The sequence below is a fragment of the Saccostrea cucullata genome, unplaced genomic scaffold, assembly GCF_032062105.1.
Source record: "Saccostrea cucullata isolate Sc308-1 unplaced genomic scaffold, CSIRO_AGI_Scuc_v1 ctg446, whole genome shotgun sequence".
NCBI lineage: Eukaryota > Metazoa > Mollusca > Bivalvia > Ostreida > Ostreidae > Saccostrea > Saccostrea cuccullata.
Genome location: NW_026932574.1, coordinates 305,521 through 327,809, shown reverse-complemented (window position 1 = coordinate 327,809; position 22,289 = coordinate 305,521). Strand labels below are relative to the sequence as shown.

The 22,289-nt window shown below is 33.4% G+C and overlaps 1 protein-coding gene across 1 annotated transcript; it reads right to left on the bottom strand.

Annotated features, from left to right (window-relative positions):
• Positions 1 to 10,034: 10,034 nt before the first annotated feature.
• LOC134235425 (histone-lysine N-methyltransferase SETMAR-like) lies at positions 10,035 to 11,106 on the bottom strand. Its single transcript, XM_062717552.1, has 2 exons — positions 10,807 to 11,106; positions 10,035 to 10,712 (listed from the first exon to the last, which is right to left on the bottom strand). The coding sequence occupies exons 1-2, from the start codon at positions 11,104 to 11,106 to the stop codon at positions 10,035 to 10,037; spliced, it is 978 nt and encodes a 325-aa protein (XP_062573536.1).
• Positions 11,107 to 22,289: the final 11,183 nt, after the last annotated feature.

The window sequence follows — 22,289 nt, the reverse complement described above, 5'->3', positions numbered from 1 at the left end:
TATTTGAGAACAAAGTACTGGATTAGAAAAAATCCAAACAAGGTTTCAAACGGAAAGACATACTATATAAAGCAGAAATTCCCATGTTGTGCAAGTTCAATTTTTTCCAACCGAAGTTATTTTCTTCAAATTAATAAAAAATTTATATTAATTGAAAACGTTCTTTTGATTAATAGAAGGGCTATAATATAAGGATCATTCAATTCGTAAAGCAGCCTACCAGTGTTAAATTAAACGTAGATTTCAGTTTTTATTTTTTACTGTTAAGGAGGTACTATTTTAGAACATAAATTATCACCAAAAACTTTGCATGCTTTTTCAAAAAGAGATTGCATAGACATTCACTTTTAGAGTAAGTTTGGTTTCTACACTGAGATGAAGACTGATTTAAAATTCTCTCTATTAAGAATATGACAATGAAGGGTTATTTAAAACTGCGCTTCATAACGAAAAAAAGAACGCCGAAGAAGCAAAATGAAATATGTGGTTTATACCTCTGGAAAGAAAAAGTTTTCTTGCATGTCTAGTAATCTGATGGATCAGTAAATATAAAGAAATTCTAAAGTTGTAACAGTGTAACAGATGGCCGGTGTAACGACGAAAAGTGACCCCCGTAAATGAAATATGTGACCCCGTTTATACCTCTTTTTCGACTGTAGAAAAAAAGTTTTCTTGCCCCCATGAAATTTGACCCCCTACTTTTTTAATATAATACCTTATATCTGTGTCAGTGAATTTTTTCATACTTTCAAATGTAAGTTTTTTTTATGTACTTTAATCTTTTCCAACATATATTTGTTTGCATATCTTAATAGTAGCATCACAATCAATGTATTTATGTGGTTTTTGGAGACCAGGTCTTCCAACAATGTATTGAAATCCCTATGGGTACCAATTGCGCTCTGTTATTAGCAGACCTATTTTTGTATTCATATGAAACAGAATTTGTGCAACATCTTATGCGTGAAAAGAAGAAAACACTCACTGCGCTCAAATCGACTTTTAGATATATCGACGACGTATCGTCAATCAACAATGGTAATTTCCATTCCTACGGCGATACGATATATCCTGGTGAACTTGAGATAAAAGATACCACAGAATCTGACACATCTGTTTCATACTTGGACATTTTACTTGAAACAGAAGTTAATGGTAATCTAAAAACCAAGCTATATGATAAACGTGATGACTTTAATTTTTATTTTTTTTTGCAAATACAGCTTCATCACCTGCATACGGCTCAGTTGATTCGATACGCAAGAGCAAAATGAACAATTTCTAAAACGAGTTAAATCATTGACAAGCAAGTTGATGAAACAAGAATATCAGCAGTCTCGTTAAAAATTTTAATTTCGTAAGTTCCATGGTCGATACAATGACCTTGTCAGCAAATACAATTTTTCATTGAGACAAATGCTGACTGACGTTTTTCATACAAATTGTTAGTCCATTATTTATACACTTAATTGACGACGATTTTTCCAGTTATTTCCTGATCATGATAAGGAGCACACGGCGGGTGTGACCGGTCAGCAAGGGAGGCTTACTCCTCCATGACTGGCACCTGATCCCACCTATAATGTTTTGGATGTCCGTGTTTGCCATGCTGCTATTTTGTTTTGATTTATAAACTTTGATATTGATTACTGATCGTGATCTCCATATCCTTCTCCATTGAGGAGCATAAATTTTGGTTTGTTTTTTTTTTTATCATTCAGTTTTGTTCCGAAAATGGCATGATTTTTTTTCTGATAACCATAAACTTTCAATTTTTTTTTTACAAATCCCAAAACATAGCATTTCAAGTGTTTTTATATTAAATTAATTCCTTTAGCACCTTCAACTAACTTATATATCTGTATGCATTCTGCTTTAAAATACATACTTTTTAACTTCCTTACATAAGGTACTATTCTTTTTCCTGTAAATACGGGAAATACCAAACATGCACATCGGCAACATTCTTATAATGATATTTTTAAAAAACCCTCCAAAACTGGCAAAAATTTCCACCTGAGTGGTTCAACCTTCAGAGATATCTATAAAATGAGTATGAATTCAAAAAAAAATTTGCTTTTCAACACTTTTTATTCCACAGACACCTGACAAATGGTTGCTGTAACGTCCCCTTTCTTCTGAGATTTTATAGACTTTGCAAATACAAATGAACTCTTAGTCTATCATGCCATTACTTCGATATCTAAAGTCCTATCACATAACGACCAAAATAAAAGTTTGAAATTTTTTGTTAAAGTGTGTCAAACTCCAAGGTCAAGGTCAAAAGGTCAAAATTAGTTGTAGACAAAAAAGGACTTGTCACAAAAATACACCTGAAATATGAAAGGCATAGTCCCACCAGGTCTAAAGTTATGGGCAAGGTTCAAGTTTTTGCGGACAAATAAACAAAGAGACAGACGGGTGGACAGGTTAAAAAATATAGTTCCATTTGTTCACGGGGCAAAAGAATAATATGTAAAGTATAAACTTTTTCATAATCCAACATTTGTTTTGCTGGTAAATAACTCCTAAAATCATCACATGTATGGACATGTACATGTAGAACGAGGAAAACGATACTACATGTGCCAATTATGGAAAGACGAGCATTTCTTCTTTTTTTCTTTTTTTTTTAGTTAATCATGTTTATGCTACACACACCCCCCCCTCCCCCCCCCCCCCATTTTGTTAAGATTTTGTTGACACTATCCAACGACAAAAGACATTTTATAGGTTTTGAGCTAACCACTTTTTGTTTCCTTTGTATCATAGGTCAGAAAATTAATTTCGTACTTATTTTTACAAATTAAATCATCCCTATTTTTTATAAGAAGTTTGAAACTCCATTCATAGAAAACCAGATATTTTTATAAGATCTATTTTTCTAAGCTAGCTCCCTTTTTCGCGCCAGTTTTAAAAGTAGGGATCAAAAACATTAAACTTTTTAAACATTGAGTTTTGCAAATTATTTATTCTGGGTTAAATCAAAGAGATTCATAATTAATTAGTTATGAAAACTTTTTAAGCTTTTTTTTCTGACACCAGCTAGAAAATGAGCCTTTAAAGATTAAAATGACAACTGTGGAAACTTACTGTATCAAATGTAATAAACGATTCTATGAATGTGCGCATATCTTTGCCCTGATAGCCTTAGAACACTTTAATACATGTAGATATTGTCTTCCTTCAATGGGGATAAAGCGGTTTGTATCATTAATGTAAGGTATTGTAAAGCTTTGATTTCGTTATTTGAGCTTAAAAGCTTTAAGAAATTAACACTTCAAAGCATAAGGTTGCTTGATATTACCCGTATACATTCGCCTAACAAAAATATACCAACCAAAACGAAAGTTTTTGCATAAAAAATTTTCACCTATTTTTTTCACACGGAGAAAAACGACCCTAAAATTTCTACGAAATATTCATTTTTCTACTGACAAGATCACCTAAATGCAACACTACTTTTAAAAATATTGCTCTTTAATGCTACATGTAATACCTCACCTAATGACATACAAGCTCCAATGTTGATGTTGTATCTTTTTTTAAATAGCCTCTTAAATGTTTTTAATATAATTTCTTATATGGGGGTATAATTTTTATTCATTCCATTCACTGAACCAAAGCATCATAAAAGTAATGAAATCGATATATGGGTCATTTTCAAAAAAAGTTCATTTTTTGAATGACATATATTTGAGGTGGTTTTACTATGATTTTTTCAACTTTATTTGCCAAAAAAGAATAATACAGTAATAAAAATTACTAAAATCCCCTGAAACTTGCAAAAAACACAGAAAATATATATTTCTTTTAAAAAGATATTTACATTTTATCTGTAGTCATTTAAAAAAAAAAACTTTAATGTCCTTCCTGTTACTTTCATAAAAAAAGCTGTAGAACTCTATTTCAAAATTTTCATTAAATAATCTTTTGTATATTGTTACAAAATGAAAAAATTATCATTGAATGCTAAGATGTTTGACATTTATCTAATATATGAGCGTTTAAAAGCATGTCAAACTACCAAATACCAAGCAGAAGCAAAATCTTTGGGTTTCTCTTCATGAAAAACCTTATTGCGGAATGTTTATAAAGTATAGTTGAAAAACACATTTTTGTACTTATTTTTGTGATTAGAATAAACAATTACAGAAAGTTATTTAAACAGGTGCTCTGCCAAAGCAATTTAAACTAGGAAAATATACTGGTAACAGTAAGGACTCGGGTAACAGGAAGGACAAAATAGTAACAGGATGGACAAAGCAGTGTAACAGGATGGACAATGAAATCTACAATTTAAATAAAAATTGACTTTTTCTAACTTTATTGGTTAAGAAAAGGGAAAGAAATGTAGAATAAAAACATGATTTTGTCAAATCTGGCAAATTCGAGACAATGAAAGACATTTATTTCTCGCATAATAACCAGTGTTAGATAGACTTCTCCCGTGTGAGACAGCAGTGGAATGATAGGGAGCTTTGAAAGACACTTAAAACGTCATCGTTACCAGTTTTCATTAATAACAAGCTTTGAATTTGCGCAGTGCAGAGAGGCCCTAAAAGCAAAACAAAAGGATTTAAAAGCACAAGGGCGTGGAAACAAACCCCAAAAGTCCGACTCTTTAACTCATGATGAAATTGAAACACTCTTCAAGACTGAACAACTTGGAAAAAATACACCAACGTCTTTGATAAGCACTCTATGGTTCAATAATACGTTGTATTTTGGCATGCGAGGGGGGACTGAACACAGAAACATGAAATGGGGTGATGTAGTCTTGAAAAGGGATGTTAAAAGGGACTTCAACTTTACCACTTAGAATACCACGAACGGGCAACCAAAACTAGGACTGGTGTGGATGTCTCTGATAGTCGTGCCTGCCCACCACGGATGTATGCAACCCCTGAGAACCCTGAAAAATGCCCCGTATTCACTTACATATTGCATAGAGATAAACGCCCCGACGGATACTCTAAACATGAAGACCCCTTTTACATTTCTGTAGTAACAAACGAGAAACGCCCTGAAATACAGGACCGATGGTTTATTTCTAGCCCCATGGGTGTAAACAAACTTAATGATCTAATGAATGTCAAAAAATGCAGGCCTACCTGACAATAAGAAAACCACAAACACGAGTGTCCGGAAAACCCTTGTCCAAAGGATGACGGATTCGAATGTCCCTGATACATTACAAGTGTACGTAACCGGTCACAAAAACATTCAGTCATTGAATAACTACCGCACACTAAACGACTCACAGAAATACGCAATAAGCAGTATTTTATCAAATTCATCCTGTGATAATTCCTCACTGGTTCCATTCTCAAATGCTTCTGCACCAAAACATTCTCGTTTTGAATGTCATCAACCAGAGCGCTGCCCAGTTCTACAGTGACAAACGCACTCCCGTCCTTCGAATTGACACCGATTTCAGATAATACCGCCATTGAAACTCAAAACAACCAGGTCAATATGCAGCGTTCCACAAGCTCACAACATTCTTTTGGATCCATATTTAGCGGGTCTCAAATACATGGACACATCACTGTTAATATCACAAACAATACTTACTTATCTCGGAAGCGAATCCGTGTTATTGACTCAGACTCTGACAAGGCTTTTCAACATGTTTCACAAATGCATATGTAGGTCACATTAGGCCTATGCAAAGACATTTCGAATATAAACATTCCTTCTTATTTAAAATTTGTAATAATTTATAATAATAATATCATATATCATTAAAATGTTGTTCTTTTATTTATAAAATTAAATTTATTTTCATTCAAACGACTGCTGTTTTTCACGTTTTGAATAGCACTATTTGTAGCTGGCGGAAGGATTTTTCTGAAATGAATTATACGGTCACGGATGTTTTTTTTACTATTCCAGTTTATATCATAAAGACATTTTTAAGGGGATTGAAATTTATTTTTTTAGTTTACACATTTTGTGTAAACCATTTTCAGGTATGATTTCTCAGATGGTGTATTCAGATTTTTAATTTGATGCAAAATAAAAAAAGTAATTTTTTAATGGCGCTGACAGACCGTTATTTGGATAAAATAATGCGAGAAAAATAATCATTCATTACACACTCGTGTGGGATAGTGAAATTCCACCGAGGGGCAAAGCCTCGTCCTAGACCGTGAATCTTGTCCCCTCGGTGGAATTTCACTATCCCACACTCATAGTAATGAATGATTCTATTAGTCCATCCTGTTAAGAAATTTAATTATTAGATTATTTATCACTTCATTTTTTGTTTATTAAAGGTACTCTATGCTGTTGCAAAACTAGGAATTTTTCATATAAATTTTAAGAAAAACAAATGATAAAACTTAAATATGTATATAAATACCAGGATAATTTGTCCCTCCTGTTACAATTTCTGTCCATTCTGTTACAAGAATGCATGTTTAAGTTATAATGGCACTATTTGAAGCACAGACATATTTCAATATGATTTACGAAGTTTTTAACATGTGTAATTAAACTTTTATTACTTATAAAAATAATAGTAATTGTTTTTATTGTTAAAACTCAAGATATGAAGTTCAGTTTTCCATACTGTTACCATGTTAATGGTAACAGGAATGACAGTAACAGGATGGACGTTTCTCTTATAAATCACCCGTTATATAGTATAATGTACTCTTTATGCATCATCGAGACATGGAAACCATTTCTTTGTAACCTAGTTCATCTAATTGTTCTAGCAGAATAAACAATTTAAAGAGTACTTGCATATTATGAAGGTAACAGATCGAGAGGACTTATTTTCATTAAACACTACCAATAAGACAAACTTATCGACCTTTGAACCCTTTCTTTATTCACTTTCAAATCATGGCGCTCATAAACTTAACATAACAGAAAATGATGATATATTCATGATATTGAGGATCGTGAAAACAGTTCCTAGGAAAGTGAGATAACTTTTATTTTAACATTTACTTTTTGGTGATAGGAATGACATAAACTGGTTGGACATGTCACTTCCTGAATGTTAAATGCAAAATACTAGTGTTTAGTGGGCGGCATAAGTAAAACACCCATATTAGATTAATCTGAGAATGAATTCAATTAATATGATGTGCAAAATTTGTACATATCTTCACAGGGTAATATTTTCCCTATCATTTAACTAAACGCGTTATAAAATTTCTGTTAATGTGACATGGTTTACTGTTAAATTTGTCTTGGAATGCATAGAATATTTTTTATAAAACACCTGGGAGATGATCATAAAATAACTAATTATAAGCTGTATGACCATGTATATTAACTCTTTTTATTCTGATCAAAGGACAACAAAGTGAACTTTTTTTTAAAATGACACATATTTGAAACTCTTAACTCTAGGAAATTATGTAGTCAAAATTGTTGGCATGACTGTAATAAACATGGGACCATGTATCTTCATCTTAAAATTCATAGCCTAAGGGTAAAGGATTTTTTAGTTATAGGGTGGTATTCTCATGATAATAGAGTAATTGCATAAGATCTTTTAAAATATTCTTATTTCTCTGTATTTTCAGGTGTATGATTGAGAAGAGCAAGGTTTTCTCTTCCAAAATTGATATAATGTGAACAGGAGTGCTTCTCCAAATTTTTGTAAAAATAATGATCTCAGGGTCCGGAGTTCTAATAAGTTGATGGTCTTATATTCATACAGTGTAAATGCATTAAATGAAGCGAGCTATTGACAAACAAGTTGGAGAAATAAGAAAATCAACAGTTTCGTTTTAAGTCATCATTTTTCAAGTTATATGATCAATACAATGAATCCTGCAAATGCAATTTATCATCAAGTCAAATGCTGACTAATGTTTTTCATACTGATCGTTAGGTCATTATCTACACACTGAATATTCATCACGTTTTCTCTTTTTTCCTCGATCTTGAATAGGAGTAGCTGCAGAACTTTAGCGTTAAGGTTTTTTACATTAGACTTTGACCATAAGATTCCGTACTGCAAAAAAAGCAATTTACGGCGCAAGATTTTTTTGCGCACTTTTGGGGAGAATTTCTCAACTTTCCAGCATCGGTCAATCAACTACTTTTCACATCCTAGATTTGGACACATTCTTTAAGCAACTTGCTATTTTATTTTCTTCCTAACCTTTTATAATTGTTTCTACAGGGAGTAAACAATAGCTTGATTTGAATTGCCTTGGATTTCAGAATATTCAAATCAAGCGAGTTAATCGCTCGTAGACGACAATAGTCAGAGCAATATTGATTAAATAGAAAAAAATGCATAATTTCTTATTTTTAAAAAAAGGCTTCTTTTTGTCCCTTTAAATGAAGCAAACAAAAGTACATGTACATATTAAAAAAAAGTTATGCTGAGCAAAGGCTCTTCTCCAAATTGAATTTCACGACTCCTGGATAAGTGGCGGGGGTGTTCTGTTGATATTATAGAAACCCCGATTATTTCTTCGAAAAAAAAAATGCTCTTAGGATTTAAGCAAACAAGTTCAGTGAATGGTTACATTGAGTAAGGATGCTTCTTCTAAAATTTTTAATGCCATAGACCCTATTCAGAGCTTAATTGGTGTTAGGCCAGGGCCTTACAGATGATATTGAAAAAAGGCATTATTTATTTGGCAATCTTTTTCTCTGTTACTGAGTATTCATAAACAATCTAAGTGCATTGTATTGATGAAAAGAGGTGCCTTTTCAAAAATTTTATGGTCCCTTGGTAAAGACTCTGATGTTAAAACTGTTCTCTATTCAAATTTTAAAAAATCTCTTCTGATTCTGGTTAGTAAATAAACAAATTAGTGCATGGTTGTGATGAGCAAAGTTCTTTTGGAATTTGTTGTTCCTCGGTCAGGGGAGAAGTAGAAAGTAGATTCTAAATTGTCCAAATCTCAACCTCCTTAGGGGTAAGGTGGGGCCACAATAGGTGTGACGAAGGGAGAAATCTGGTGAAGAATAGCATGGCAAAAGATACATAGGTGAGCGTTGCGGCATCTTGTTTCAATAATCTTTTCTGATTATGTGAATTAAGCTCAGACAATGTTAAACATGTAGTATGCAAATTTTATGGCCTGTGGGTCAAGGATTCATGTGATAAGTCGGAGCTCTGTATGTTATACTGTGAAAACGCATTATTAACGTTGAACATCTTTGCACCTGGTTATTTAGCACACATCTAACGTGCATGGTAATTGTAAGTAAGGGTGCCTCTACCAATTCTGATAATCAAACCTCAAAGGTTTTCAAATAATCAAAGGTTTTATTTTGGTTCTTTTGATCATAAAGTAAAGTTAATGGTTTTTGTAGATTCTAAATTATCCAAATCACGACCCGCCCCTAGGGATAAGGTGCAGCCACAAAAGGTATTACGAAGGAAGAAATATGGTAAAGAACAGTATTACCAATGATACATAGGTGAGCGTTGTGGCCCATGGGCCTCTTTTTTTATCATCTTTTCTGATTCTGTGAATTAACCTTAGAAACTAACAAGTTTATCTTTTAAAAAAAAATAGGTGAGCTAGCACCGTAGCAATTTTTTAAACACAGAAAGAAGGATCCGTGATCAAGTGATTTATTTTGCTAAATTCTTTAATTTTTATGGCAGCTGGAGAGTGATAAATTTAAAATTGTTTTGTGAAATGTGTTTTATAGACACATACATGAAGGTAAAGAAACGAAGGGGGTGACCTATTTTGGCGCAACGGACATTTATGACCTTTACTGGAGAGGGGGAGACTCTATACCGTAAATCTGGAATTTTTTACGTCGATTTTATTTTGCGAATTCGGGTCAATATGCTGTTGATTAATTTTTACGTTTCAAAATTTTGCGAATGACCACTGCTTTGTTTATATTTTCTTATTGGTGATTTATTTTTAAGAAAAATATTTTTGCGAATGCAATGCACTCGCAAATTTGCTAAAAATTTATCTACAGCAAAAGTTTCCTGATTTACGGTATAACTATACGAGGGTTGTTCGATATGTATTGTGCATTGTACGATATCTCAAAAGCATTCGATTCAAATAGTCAAATGGACATTACATCCCTTCAAAGTATTCTCCGTGATTTGAAATACACAATTTTAATCTCTGAATCCATTTCTGAAATGCGTCACGGTACGCTGATTTAGGTATACCTCTGAGGCACTGACTGACGGCTGAGCCAAGGACCTGTCGGGACTTGTATCGGCGACCAGATAAGAACTTTTTAAGTTTTGGAAAAAGGAAAAAGTCGCATGGTGCTAGATCCGGAGAGTATGGTGGGTGTGGCAAGACGGTAACCTTCTCAGACTTCAAAAATTGCTTCACAAGCTCAGATGTATGTGATGGAGCATTATCATGAAGAAGGCGAACATGCCTAAATCCCGACACAGGACGTCGTTTCTGATAATATTTCTTGAGCTTTTTCAGTACAACATCTCGGTAATACTGACCAGTAACACTTTTGCCCTTCGGCACCGGAATTTGTACGGCTAAACCATCACAAGAGAAGAATATGCAATAAAGGACCTTCTTTGTGCTCATTGTCCTTTTGGCAACTACAGGCCTTCTACCGTGTTTGGTTAACCATAATTTGTTTCCAACTTTTCTTACTGGTTCGAAATAGTGAACCCATGTTTCGTCACCAGTAACTATGTTTTCAAATTGTCTTTGATTGAAGTTTGGAAACATTTTTAGCAGTCGCTTAGCGGTTGTATTCGTACCTTTTTTGGTCATCTGTCAATATATGGGGTATCCATCTGGCAGAAATCTTTCGTACTTTCAAAATACGCTTCAAAATGAAATGCACCCCCGATAGCGATATGCCAACAGCTTTGGCAATATCACGAATCGTGTACCTGCCATCATTTTCAATTATTTCCTTGACTTTTGAGACATTTGTCTTGCCTGATACAGTCACAGGTCGACCCGATTTTGCTGCATCTTTGACGGACTCTGTGCCAGTCAGAAATTTCTGTCTCCACCTACGAACTGTCTCATAAGATACCTTATCAGACCCATAAACTTCCCCCAATTCAGTAAAAATCTGCTTTACCGAATTACCGAGTTTTGTGCGAACTTTTATATAAGCTCTAATTTCTTCAATATTCTCAACCCTTTTTCCAACCATTTTTACAACAGTGGTCAACGACTGGCTCTATTGAAATGACGATTATTTTATAACCATGTGTAGATGAAGGCTCGTGTTTATACTGTTGGCAAGGTATTGAATAGAGTTATCCAGGCGTATAAATATCGACGAAATCGTGCAAGGTGTTATCGCGCTGTGATACAATACACAATACATATCGAACAACCCTCGTAGAGACTCGAGAGCGCTAGCAAATAGATGGTTATAGTTTGCAATTTTTACGGCCTCTGGGTCAAGGATTCAGGTAATAAGTCGGAGCTCTGTTAGTTATACAGTGAAAACACATTATTAACGTTGAACATCTTCATTGCACCTGGGTATTTAGCAAACATCTACTCTGCATGGTAATTGTGAGCAAGGGTGTCTTTTCTTATTCTGATTATCAGGCGTTATGAGTCAAGGTTTGGTTTTTGACTCTATTGATCAAATGTTTTCTTTGAACATCTTCTCTAAACCTGGATATTAATCAAACAATGTATGATTATAATGAACGAGGGAACCTTATCTAAAATTATTTAAATTCTAGGTCTGTTATTGATTGTAAAATTCTTGGAAAACCTCTCTTGGGCTTTTATGAAGCAAACAGAGACAAAACAGAAAAAAAGTTGGAAAGACTTTATAGAGGACAACTTTTTCAGTTCATGATTTTGTTTCCAATATAAGATTTTTTTTTATCAAAGTTGTCGATAAAATGACCGTGTCAGCAAAATCAATTTATCACTGAGTCAAACGCTGACTGAAGTTTTTCATACTAATTGTTAGTCCATTATTTATACACTGAATTGACGACGTATATTCCGTTATTTCCCGATCATAACAAGGAGCACACGGCGGGTATGACTGATCGGCAGGGGATGCTCACTACTCCAAGGCACCTGATCCCACCTCTGATGTTTTGGAGGTCCGTGTTTGTTCTGCTAATATTTTGTATTGTTTATTAGACTTATGAGCTTGAATATTGTTCGTTATCTCCATATATTTCATTGTAGATACCTAAAAACACCGTTATTAGCAGACCTATTTTAATATTCATATAAAAGCAGAATTTATTCAGAAACTTCTACATGACTAGACTGGATATGGTCTCTTGCTAATGCCTTCAATTCAAAATTAAGATATATCGACGATATTTCATCATTTCATCATACATTTTCATTCTACCTTGATTTGATATATCTTAACTCGAAATTTAAAAAAAACTAGAGAGTATGGCACATCTGATTCGTATTTGGATATTTTACTAGAAAGAGATTTTAATGGAAACCTAATACAACTTCATGATACACATGATGATTTCAACTTCTCCATCGTCAACATTAGTGTATGTACCTATGTACTTTTCTCACTGAGTATACGTGGTTGATATCTGTCATTTGATTTGATACTCAATAGCATGCTTTACGTACAAACTATTTCAAAAAACGAGTAAAGCTCAATAAAATAGAGTAAGATTGTTCTCTACTTAGAAATTAAAAAATCTCCTCTGTTTCTGGTTATAAAGCAAACAAAACAAGTGCATGGTTGTGATGAGCAAATTTATTCATTTGGAATTTGATGGCTCTTTGGTCAGGGGAAAAGCAGATATATTAAAGTGTAGATTCTAAATTGTCCAAATCACGACCCACCCCTAGGGGTAAGGACTTTAGGTGGGACGACAATGGGTATTACCAAGGGGGCAACTTGGTGAAGAACTGCATGTCCAAAGATGCACCTGGGTATTTAGCAAACATCTAATGTGCGTGGTAATTGTGGATAAGGGCGCCTCTTCCAATTCTGATTGTCAGATTTCCTTAGTCAAGGTTTGGTTTTGGCTTTGCTGATGATATATTAAGTTAATGGTTTCTTTGAAAATCTTCTCTGTTCCTGGGTATATTAATCAAACAATGTATGTTTATAATGAGCGAGGGAGCCTTATCCAAAATTGTTTAAATTCTAGGTCTGTTATTGATAGAAAAATTCTTGGAAAACCTCTCTTGGGCTTTTATGAAGCAAACAGAGACAAAACAGAGAAAAAGTTGGAACGACTTTTAATAGAGGACAACTTTTTGTTACATAATGCCATTGTGTACCTCAGTCCTATTCTATTTTTTGATTGGATACATATTTCGGGTTTCGCATAGCAAAACATTGATACTGCCATTCTTTCTATGATATTGAAGGGTACCCATCTTTTGTACGCAGCTCATCCTATACCACTGAATAAAATTTAATTATACTTTCACAGATTCTTTATTATTTTGCACCTCCTCTTTTACTTTCCGATCTGACACTTTTTTGTGTCTCCAAAGAGCAAAAAGATGGACTTTACCATTATAATTATATGGGGGCGAGGTATCATTCAATAACCCCAATGCTCACAATACCTCTAGTTTAAATTGTAGATACCTAAAAACACTGTTTTGACCAGGCCTATTTTTACATTCATATAAAAGCAGAATTTCTACAGAAACATCTACATGAAAAGACTTGGTCTCTTGCTAAGGCCTTCAATTCAAAATTAAGATATATCGAAGACGTTTTATCAATTCCATCATACATTTTCATGATATATCTGAACTCGTAATAAAAAAAAATACTACAGAGTCTAGCTGACACATCTGATTCATATTTGGATATTTTACTAGTAAGAGATTTTAATGGAAATCTTATTTTTAAAATACAACTTCATGATAAATGTGATTTAAACTTGTCTATGGTCAACATCACTTATTTAGATAATTGTATGTACTTATGTACTCTTATCACTGCGTACGGGATTTATATCTCTCATTTGATTTGATACTCAATAGCATGATCTATACGTACAAACAATGTCTGAAATGAGTTCAGCTATTGACAAACAATTTGATCAAACAAGAAAATCAACAGTTTCTTTTAGAGTCAACAATTTGCATTTTCTACGGTCGATACAATGACCTTGTCTACAGATACAATGCTGTTATATATCATTAAATTGAAAGTTCTTCCATTTGATCATTAATTCCATTTCTAAATACATGTATAATAATTTTTCCGTACATTCATCAATTATTATTTAATATATAAGCAATTCCTTATTATGTGATTCAAAATGTTCTTTTCATCTATATGTAACAATCAAACAGAATTCTGTTGAAAGAATTTTGTTGTTGTTTTTTTTTTTATACTCTCAATACAACAAATACAATTTTATATGAAATATTTAATTTACAATGAATAAAAATTGTGCATATATACAAAAATGTTGGTTGTTTAAGATATATTTTGAATGTTTATATTGTCTGATAACATTTCCCATTTCTTCCACTGTAGCAACAAGACAGTGTACATTATAAGCGGTATATTTTTTGTCTTTTCACTGACATTCCCCTATTGGTTGTAATGGGCTGTGAGGCTCACCGCCACGATGAAAATGCCGTACATAAAGAACACCAGAATTCCAAACAGAACACGTTCGGATTTCGTCAGAGGTTTATCCGGGCTCTCAAATTCATTCTCTATTGCAACTTCTGGAACCTAGAAGATTAAAACACAGTCAAATTTTTTCTGACCAGACGTTCCTCAGATATCCATTTTTTCCATTCGTAATAAATTAAATTATTCTCGTAATAAACAATATCTTGTAATTCATATATAATGTTTTCAAAATGTTTAAAAAATGCAATATTGGGGGGGGGGGGAAGAAATGAAAAATAATCCTAAAATAAAAAATGTACCAGATTATATTTTTTTCAATATCAATTCCATAAGTTATCAAGATTTATTAATATATAATCATATCCTAAACTAAATCAAATATAACTACCCCGGTAATCATAAATGTGTGACCTAGTGACGAGCATGGGGTCACAAAAAGGGGCATAAAATGTGACAAGTTCTATTCAAGAAATATACTTTATCGTATTTTTTGGACACCTTCAATATAGCTAAGGGTTTTCGTCTGTTAACTTTTTACATTTAACATGCATCCATTAGATAACTGTGAAGAATCAAGATCTACATTCAAAATTATTTTTCAATGATCTGCAGGTTAGTTCTGATTTCAGAAAACCAATAAAAACATAAAATCGACATTTTAGCAGAAAATCAAACCGTGAAAGACTTTATCAGATAAACAAACCTTGTCTCTTTTAATCACGGATCAGGTGGTCGTATTTATATGTCATGTGTGTATGTTATTTCCTTTTGGGGTTCGATTTGTCAATTTGATTTCTTTCCAATACGAATCTACAAGAGTCCTAAAAAAGAAAGCTCTAATACTGATTTAATGTCTCTGACTTCACTTACCTGTTTTTCCCTGGATGCCATTTTGAATCACTCCAATAAATAAACACTGGTAAGGTTGAGTGATTTTATGACATCTTATAAACTGTACTATATAGCAGGTGTGGGAAAAAGCCCCCTGGTGTACGTAAAATGCACTTTAAACATAAAAATATAATATTAATAAGCTTCCACTGTTCCTAATGTCCTATGATAACAATTTTCCCCTTAAGGATTCAAGTTAAAATCTTCATTTAATCTAAAATTTTCAAATCCGTACACAAGTATTCTTTTCCCCCAATATACATGTATTTTCATTAAAAATATTGCCTATTTGGATATTTTGCCAAAGAAAACAGTGACACAAAAAGACTTAAATTGTTCCTTCATACATAGAACTGGATGTTAAACGATTTACAAACTTTTTGTCTATATTGTTACATGCATGCAGCTTGAGGAGGGTGCCAATGTGCGAAAGAAGCAACTTAAGCCCATGGTTTGATTTGATTGAATGGTTCTATCGTTTAATTGTCCCAGAAGCATGAACAGGACCTGTAATAAGGTGAACAAAACTCCAATTACGCAGATAGCCTAACGCCTAGCCTAAGTTATCGCCCTTTACACTTTAAATTACATTCATTTTTTAAGCAAAAATACACAGTTTGTAAAATCCAATTTAAAGTAGGCACTCAAGAATAAACATTTTATAATTTCTGTAGTAGTAACTTAAGAATATTTTCTTTATCCTTCGAAAAAGTATTTTTCCATTACTTTTATTTTAACTAACATTGAAACATCTATGTTTTATGCATACATATAGTTTATTTCACAACATGAAAGAGTTGGATATCAGATTGTCAGCCAGGAAGGATAACTCCGAAAATTAATATTTAAAGCTGACATGAATTCTAAAAAATGCAACATTTTCATCTATGTACGACTTGTTTCATACCAATTATAGGCGTATTCCGCCATATTTCTTTCAGATACATTGTCTCATTGTAACGATATATACCCAAATGCGGTCGTTACACTTGAATGATTTTTTGGCTTGGGTATCGACTTGTGCACATCTCCGATGGTAAAGCATATGAGAACACATGAGGTGATCAAGACATTTCAAAACCACAACAAACAACATAATAATCATATTTCCGAATAATTATTGATTTGAATCAAAAGGAAAAAAAATGCAAGTTTGGATGAGAAATTTAGATGCATGAGTACGTATTTTACAGTGCGCAAATTTATGCAGAATAAACTTGAAATAAAAAGCAGTAAAATCTGCAAACACATTTTGAAATTGAATCAAAAGGAAAAAAAATGCAAGTTTGGGTGAGAAATTTAGATGCATGAGTACGTATTTTACAGTGCGCCAATTTATGCAGAATAAACTTGAAATAAAAAGCAGTAAAATCTGCAAACACATTTTGAAATTATATCATTTGAATGGAACAAAACAACCTACGTCTTTGATTTGCAGGTCATAAAGATGCAATTGATGCATATTGAGAAAACGCCTCGAACGCTGTAAACGTACCCATACCTGGAAATAAGGTTACTGCATCGGTTCGACGATGTGCACAAGTCAAGTGATATACACCCTGAATCCCATTTATTGAAATATGCATCACAGAAAAAGAAATAAACTCCATAAAAGCTCAATAGTAAACACACTGTCACTACTCCGTACAGACTAGCACGTCGATACATTTAGTCCGTGCTGATCAGATTTTGGTCAGGGAAAATATCACAAGTGGAAAGAGAAGTTATTTGGTATTCTGGTATTTTCGCGGCTGAAAGGGGGGGGGTTAAAGTATTATAACTGCTGTTCATAAGCTTTAATTGTCTATCTACATGTAGTTCTAATATACATTCTATACAAAGTCATGTATATACTGTAAAAGTTTATTTCGTTGTTAACAGTTTTCAACGAAATTAAATCCCACACGAAATTTTATATGACCATATATAGAATAGGGTTACTCTCAAAACAACGAAATTAAATGCCCACGAAACTATTTTTGATGACAAATCAACGAAATTAATTTGTGCTTCTACAGTAGTCTGCAGTTGGTTTGCGTTGCAAAATTCATTTGTCAATTATGACTGATTATTTTAGTACTAACCTCAAATCTAAACCAAGTAATTTGAGGTACGGTAATTATTTACTTCAAATCTTAAAAGCAATTAACCAGAATACAAATTTTTATGTGTACATCTATACGTTCTTTAGCACACACAACGAGGAGGGGGGGGGGGGGGGGGGGGCATGCAAAAATAATTGACATGACTGTTATTTAAATATTCTTGGAAGAGAGACATTTCTGCCGAATTCAATTTTGAGATTTTTTTTAAAATGTGAGGTTATATGTTGTTACAGAGAGTCTTTCGAGAATTCAGTATCCCTGACTGATAGTCTAGCTATTTTTTTTGTACAAAATAATTTCTTTAGGAGTATTTGAGAGATAATTTTAAGAGCTAGGGTAGGGATAGTTGACACTGGTTGAATACGGATAATTTTTATTAACTCTTTTGTATATTGAACTCTCTCTCTCTTTCTCCCTCTCCTATCCGTTAGGGCAATAATAAGTATAAGGTCCTACGCACTTTGTGCTGTACCATTTATTAAGCCTAAGAACTGATCAAGGATTTTTCTCAGGCGGGATGTCGAAACTTCATAAATTGAATAATAATCTTAATTTGGACAAGAAATTAACCCACACGCCCAAATTGAAATAGAAACTAGAGGTATTGTGAGCAATGAGCTCACTAAATGATACCCCGCCTCCCATATGGTTATAATGGCAAAGTCCATACTTTGCTGTTGTCGCTAAACCCAAAATATGTGTCGAATCAAAAAGCAGGCACGTAGCATCGTATTTGAAAGTGGTGGCCAGGCAGAGAATTTTTTTTCATTACCTGAAAAAGTTGACAAGCCAAAAAAAGAAAAAAAAAACACACCTTCAATTAATATTTCCTATAGTATAAGTTAGGTCGCGGAAAAAAGTGGGGGGCAAAAATAAACATTACGCTTGTCTGTAAATGTTGTAAATAAAATTTATGAAAACATGGTTTAACTTCATCAAATTTATAATAAAGCATGCATTATTACGAATCATTCACCTTTTGAAGATATTTTCCTGTGATAGGAAGGGGGGGGATAAAAAAAAAAATGCATAACACTCTCTTAAAAAATAATTTAAGAAAAACGTCTGGAACAGATCGGATTACTTTATGATTAAATAAATACTGTGTATTAGTTTTATTAGACCTACCGGGTAACATAATTTGATTTAAAGTTAATATAATTTGATTTAAAGTTATTTTTATAATTTTATGCACAATGAAAGAAAAAGTGAGCAAGTTCACATACCCCACGCTCCCCCAAAAGTCGAAGTGAGGAAATTCCCAGAAAAAATAAAGATATTGTAATTTCCTTGTACTATGCAGATCTATACACATTGTGTCCTAAATATCTGCAAAGTTTGACGAAATTGTGTGCAGCGGTTTATGAGGAGTTGCGCTGACAAACTGATCATCTCTATATTCAAGATATGGCGCCGCCAAAATCTAAATGTAAAAGTGCGGAAATTCCCGAAAAAATAAAGAATTCGAAATTTCCTAGTGATGTGCAAATCTACACATTGTCTCCTATAAATATCTGCAAAATTCTGTGCATTGGTTTATGAGGAGTTGCGCTGACAAAAAACAGGAATGACTGACTGAAAACATCATACCTCACGCAAATTGTTGCGTGGGGTATAATAAACGAGTTTGAATTTGTGGTACAATGATAATGAAAGTAGAATTTAATGTGAGTTAAGTTTCTAGACATAAACTATTAATGATTATAATTTATTAGAAAAAAAGCATATGGGAAGAGAGATCAAACTCCCCGTGAGAATTCCACATTCTAATTAAAATTAGCTTTTTAAAAATTCTCTTGTCTGTTGTCCAGGTCCAGGTTCACACGTTTGAGAAGGTATTTTAGAAAGTTCCCAATGCACCCATTCCTGTGATGTATATTTCACGTTTTTTATACTTCCCGCTTGAAAAGTGGGAGGGTACATAGTAATCATTATGTCCGTCCGTCCGTCTGTTACGCTTTGGGGGTACCCATCTCTTATCCGCAAATCCTCTTATACTACTGAGTGAAATTTAATTAAACTTTCACAGAATCTCAAGTTTATTACACATTACCATTGTGCACCTCCTATTTTACTTTTTGATCAGACAACAGCAAAATATTTACTTTGCTATTATAACCATATGGGAGGCGGGGGTATCATTTAGTGAGCTCATTGCTCACAATACCTCTAGTTTGTCTTAATTTCAAAGAAGAAGGTATGGTTTTCATACATATTTTGCCCTGTGATTTTCTAAAAAAACGGAAACTGGTGTAAAAATTGAAAACTCATGCTTTTTAAATAATTGAAATTCAATGCAAAAAAATCATACAAGTAATTTTTGTCACGTGTGTTTTTAAATGCTAATTATGACGTCATAAACATGTGCATTTTCCCGTATTTTCATAAAAAGTTGCAGAAGACACCAATTTTCAATGGAATTTTCTTTCAGATAACATTGTCCACAGGCGTCGCCCACAAGGATCTTGAGATATGTGATTTGTTATCAAATTTTGCACAAAATATCAAAAAAATTGACGTGGGCGAGGGCTGTGGACACTGTTTTCTAAAGGAAAATCTCCCTTGAAATGTGCCATTTTGAGGCATTTTCTGTTGAAAATAGAGAAATGCTTCACATTAATGACGTTATATTTGCAGAATGGTAAACCTTCATGACATATTTTTTCCTGATTTATCAGAGTCATTTATTTAACTAATAACTAGTTTCAAAACTTTTTGATGTCATTACATTTTTAGGGCGCAATAAAGCTAAAACCATACCTTCCTCTTGGGCGTTTAGGTTAATTTCTTGTCCAAAGTAAAATTATTATTCATCTTATGAAGCTTCGACATCCCGGCTGAAAAAAAAAATCCTTGATCTGTCCTAAGGCTTAATAAATGGTACAGCACAAAGTGCGTAGGATTTTATACCTATTATTGCCCTAACGGATGGTTACAGAGAGAGAGAGTTCGAGTTCAATATACTAAAGAGTAAATAAAAATTATCTGTACTCAACCAGGTTTCAAGTATCCCTAACCTAGCTTTTAAAATTATCTCCCAAATACTCCTACAGAAATTATATTTATAATTATATTTATTAAAAAAAAACATAGCTAGACTGTCAGGCAGTGATACTGAAATCTCGAAAGACTTTCTGTAACAACATAATTATAAAATAGTTACGTCCCTAAAATGCACATACTTTGTGGTCGGAGTAACACACTTTAAAAAAAAATCTCAAAACTGAATTCGGCAGAAATGTCTGTCTTCCAAGAATATTTAAATAACGGTCATGTCAATTATTTTTGCATGCCCCCCCCCCCCCCGCCTAAATAATTCAAATGCCTAAATGTCATTCTGAACAGGGGATAGCCTTTCTCTGTGTGTTTGTTAAAGAATATAAAGATATAAAGATGTACACATAAAAATTTGTATTCTGGTTAATTGCTTTTAAGATTTGAAGTAAATAATTACCGTACCTCAAATTACTTGGTTTAGATTTGAGAATAGTACTAAAATAATCAATTATAATTGACAAATGAATTTTGCGACGCAAACCAACTGCAGGCCATCAAGGCCGTAACTACCATTGAGGCAAGTGAGGCAGATGCCTCACTTAAATTTTAGAGCATTGTGAAAATTGAAATAAAAAGAGATTTATTTTTTACTTTAATTATGTGTCTTAGTACTAAAATAATATTTTCAATTTTCAATGTGTCAATTTCAGTAAACCTGTAAATCTTCTTACCAGGTGTGTCATTATTGTTTAGAACGCATGTAAAAATTAATAATAATCAAAACTTTAGTTTTAATTTGTTTGTCTGTTTCTTTTTTTATTTTATTTTATTCATTTATTTTTGTTTTACGCCCATTCCAAGATTTTTTTCCCTCTTATTAAGATGCCACCACTTACAGTAGATGGCTGCAACTTTTACAGCAATACTCGGCACTCAGGGCCTTTGACCAGCGAGTTTTTCGTGCAAGCATATCAATATCATACTGCAACATGGGACCTCGGTTTTTACGGTCTCTTCCGAAGGACACGTCTCCACATCCCCGCAATGTTGATTCGAACATTCAGCGTAAGGATCAATATATTTCTGGACCAAACGCTCTAGATAGCCATTACGATTGTCTTAAATTTTGGGAAATCCCGTATCCCCAGAGAACCCCCTGAGAAACTTCTTTGGACTTGAGACTCGGGTGGCCCCCAGATCCATTGCCTCACTAAAACTTTGAGCCTAGTTACGGCCTTGGCTATATATATGACTTTGTATAGAATGTATATTAGAACTACATGTAGATAGACAATTTACAGTTATACCTTATGAACAGCAGTTATAATACCACCACCCCCCCCCCCCTCTTTCAGCTGCGCAAATACCAAAATACCAAATAACTTCTCTTTTCACTTGTGATATTTTCCCTGACCAAAATCTGATCAGCACGGACTAAGTGTATCGACGTACTAGTTTGTACGGAGTGATGACAGTGTGTTTACTATTGAGCTTTTATGGAGTTTATTTCTTTTTTTTGTGATGCATGTAATGTTCATATCTTAAAATAGTCATTCAGATTTAATGTTTTCCCACGTTTAGGATTTTGCTTTACCAGCAGAATGTTATATGTTAAATACAAATTCAGTAATTGATGTTGACAGTTTCAGCCACGCCGATTTGTGTAATCATTTAGTTATGTAGTTTAGAATTAAAGCGTTAAATCGAGCAGACGTGTTTTCTGTTATAAGTGTCTAGAACACGGACAGTACATTGGCGACGAGGATAACAACA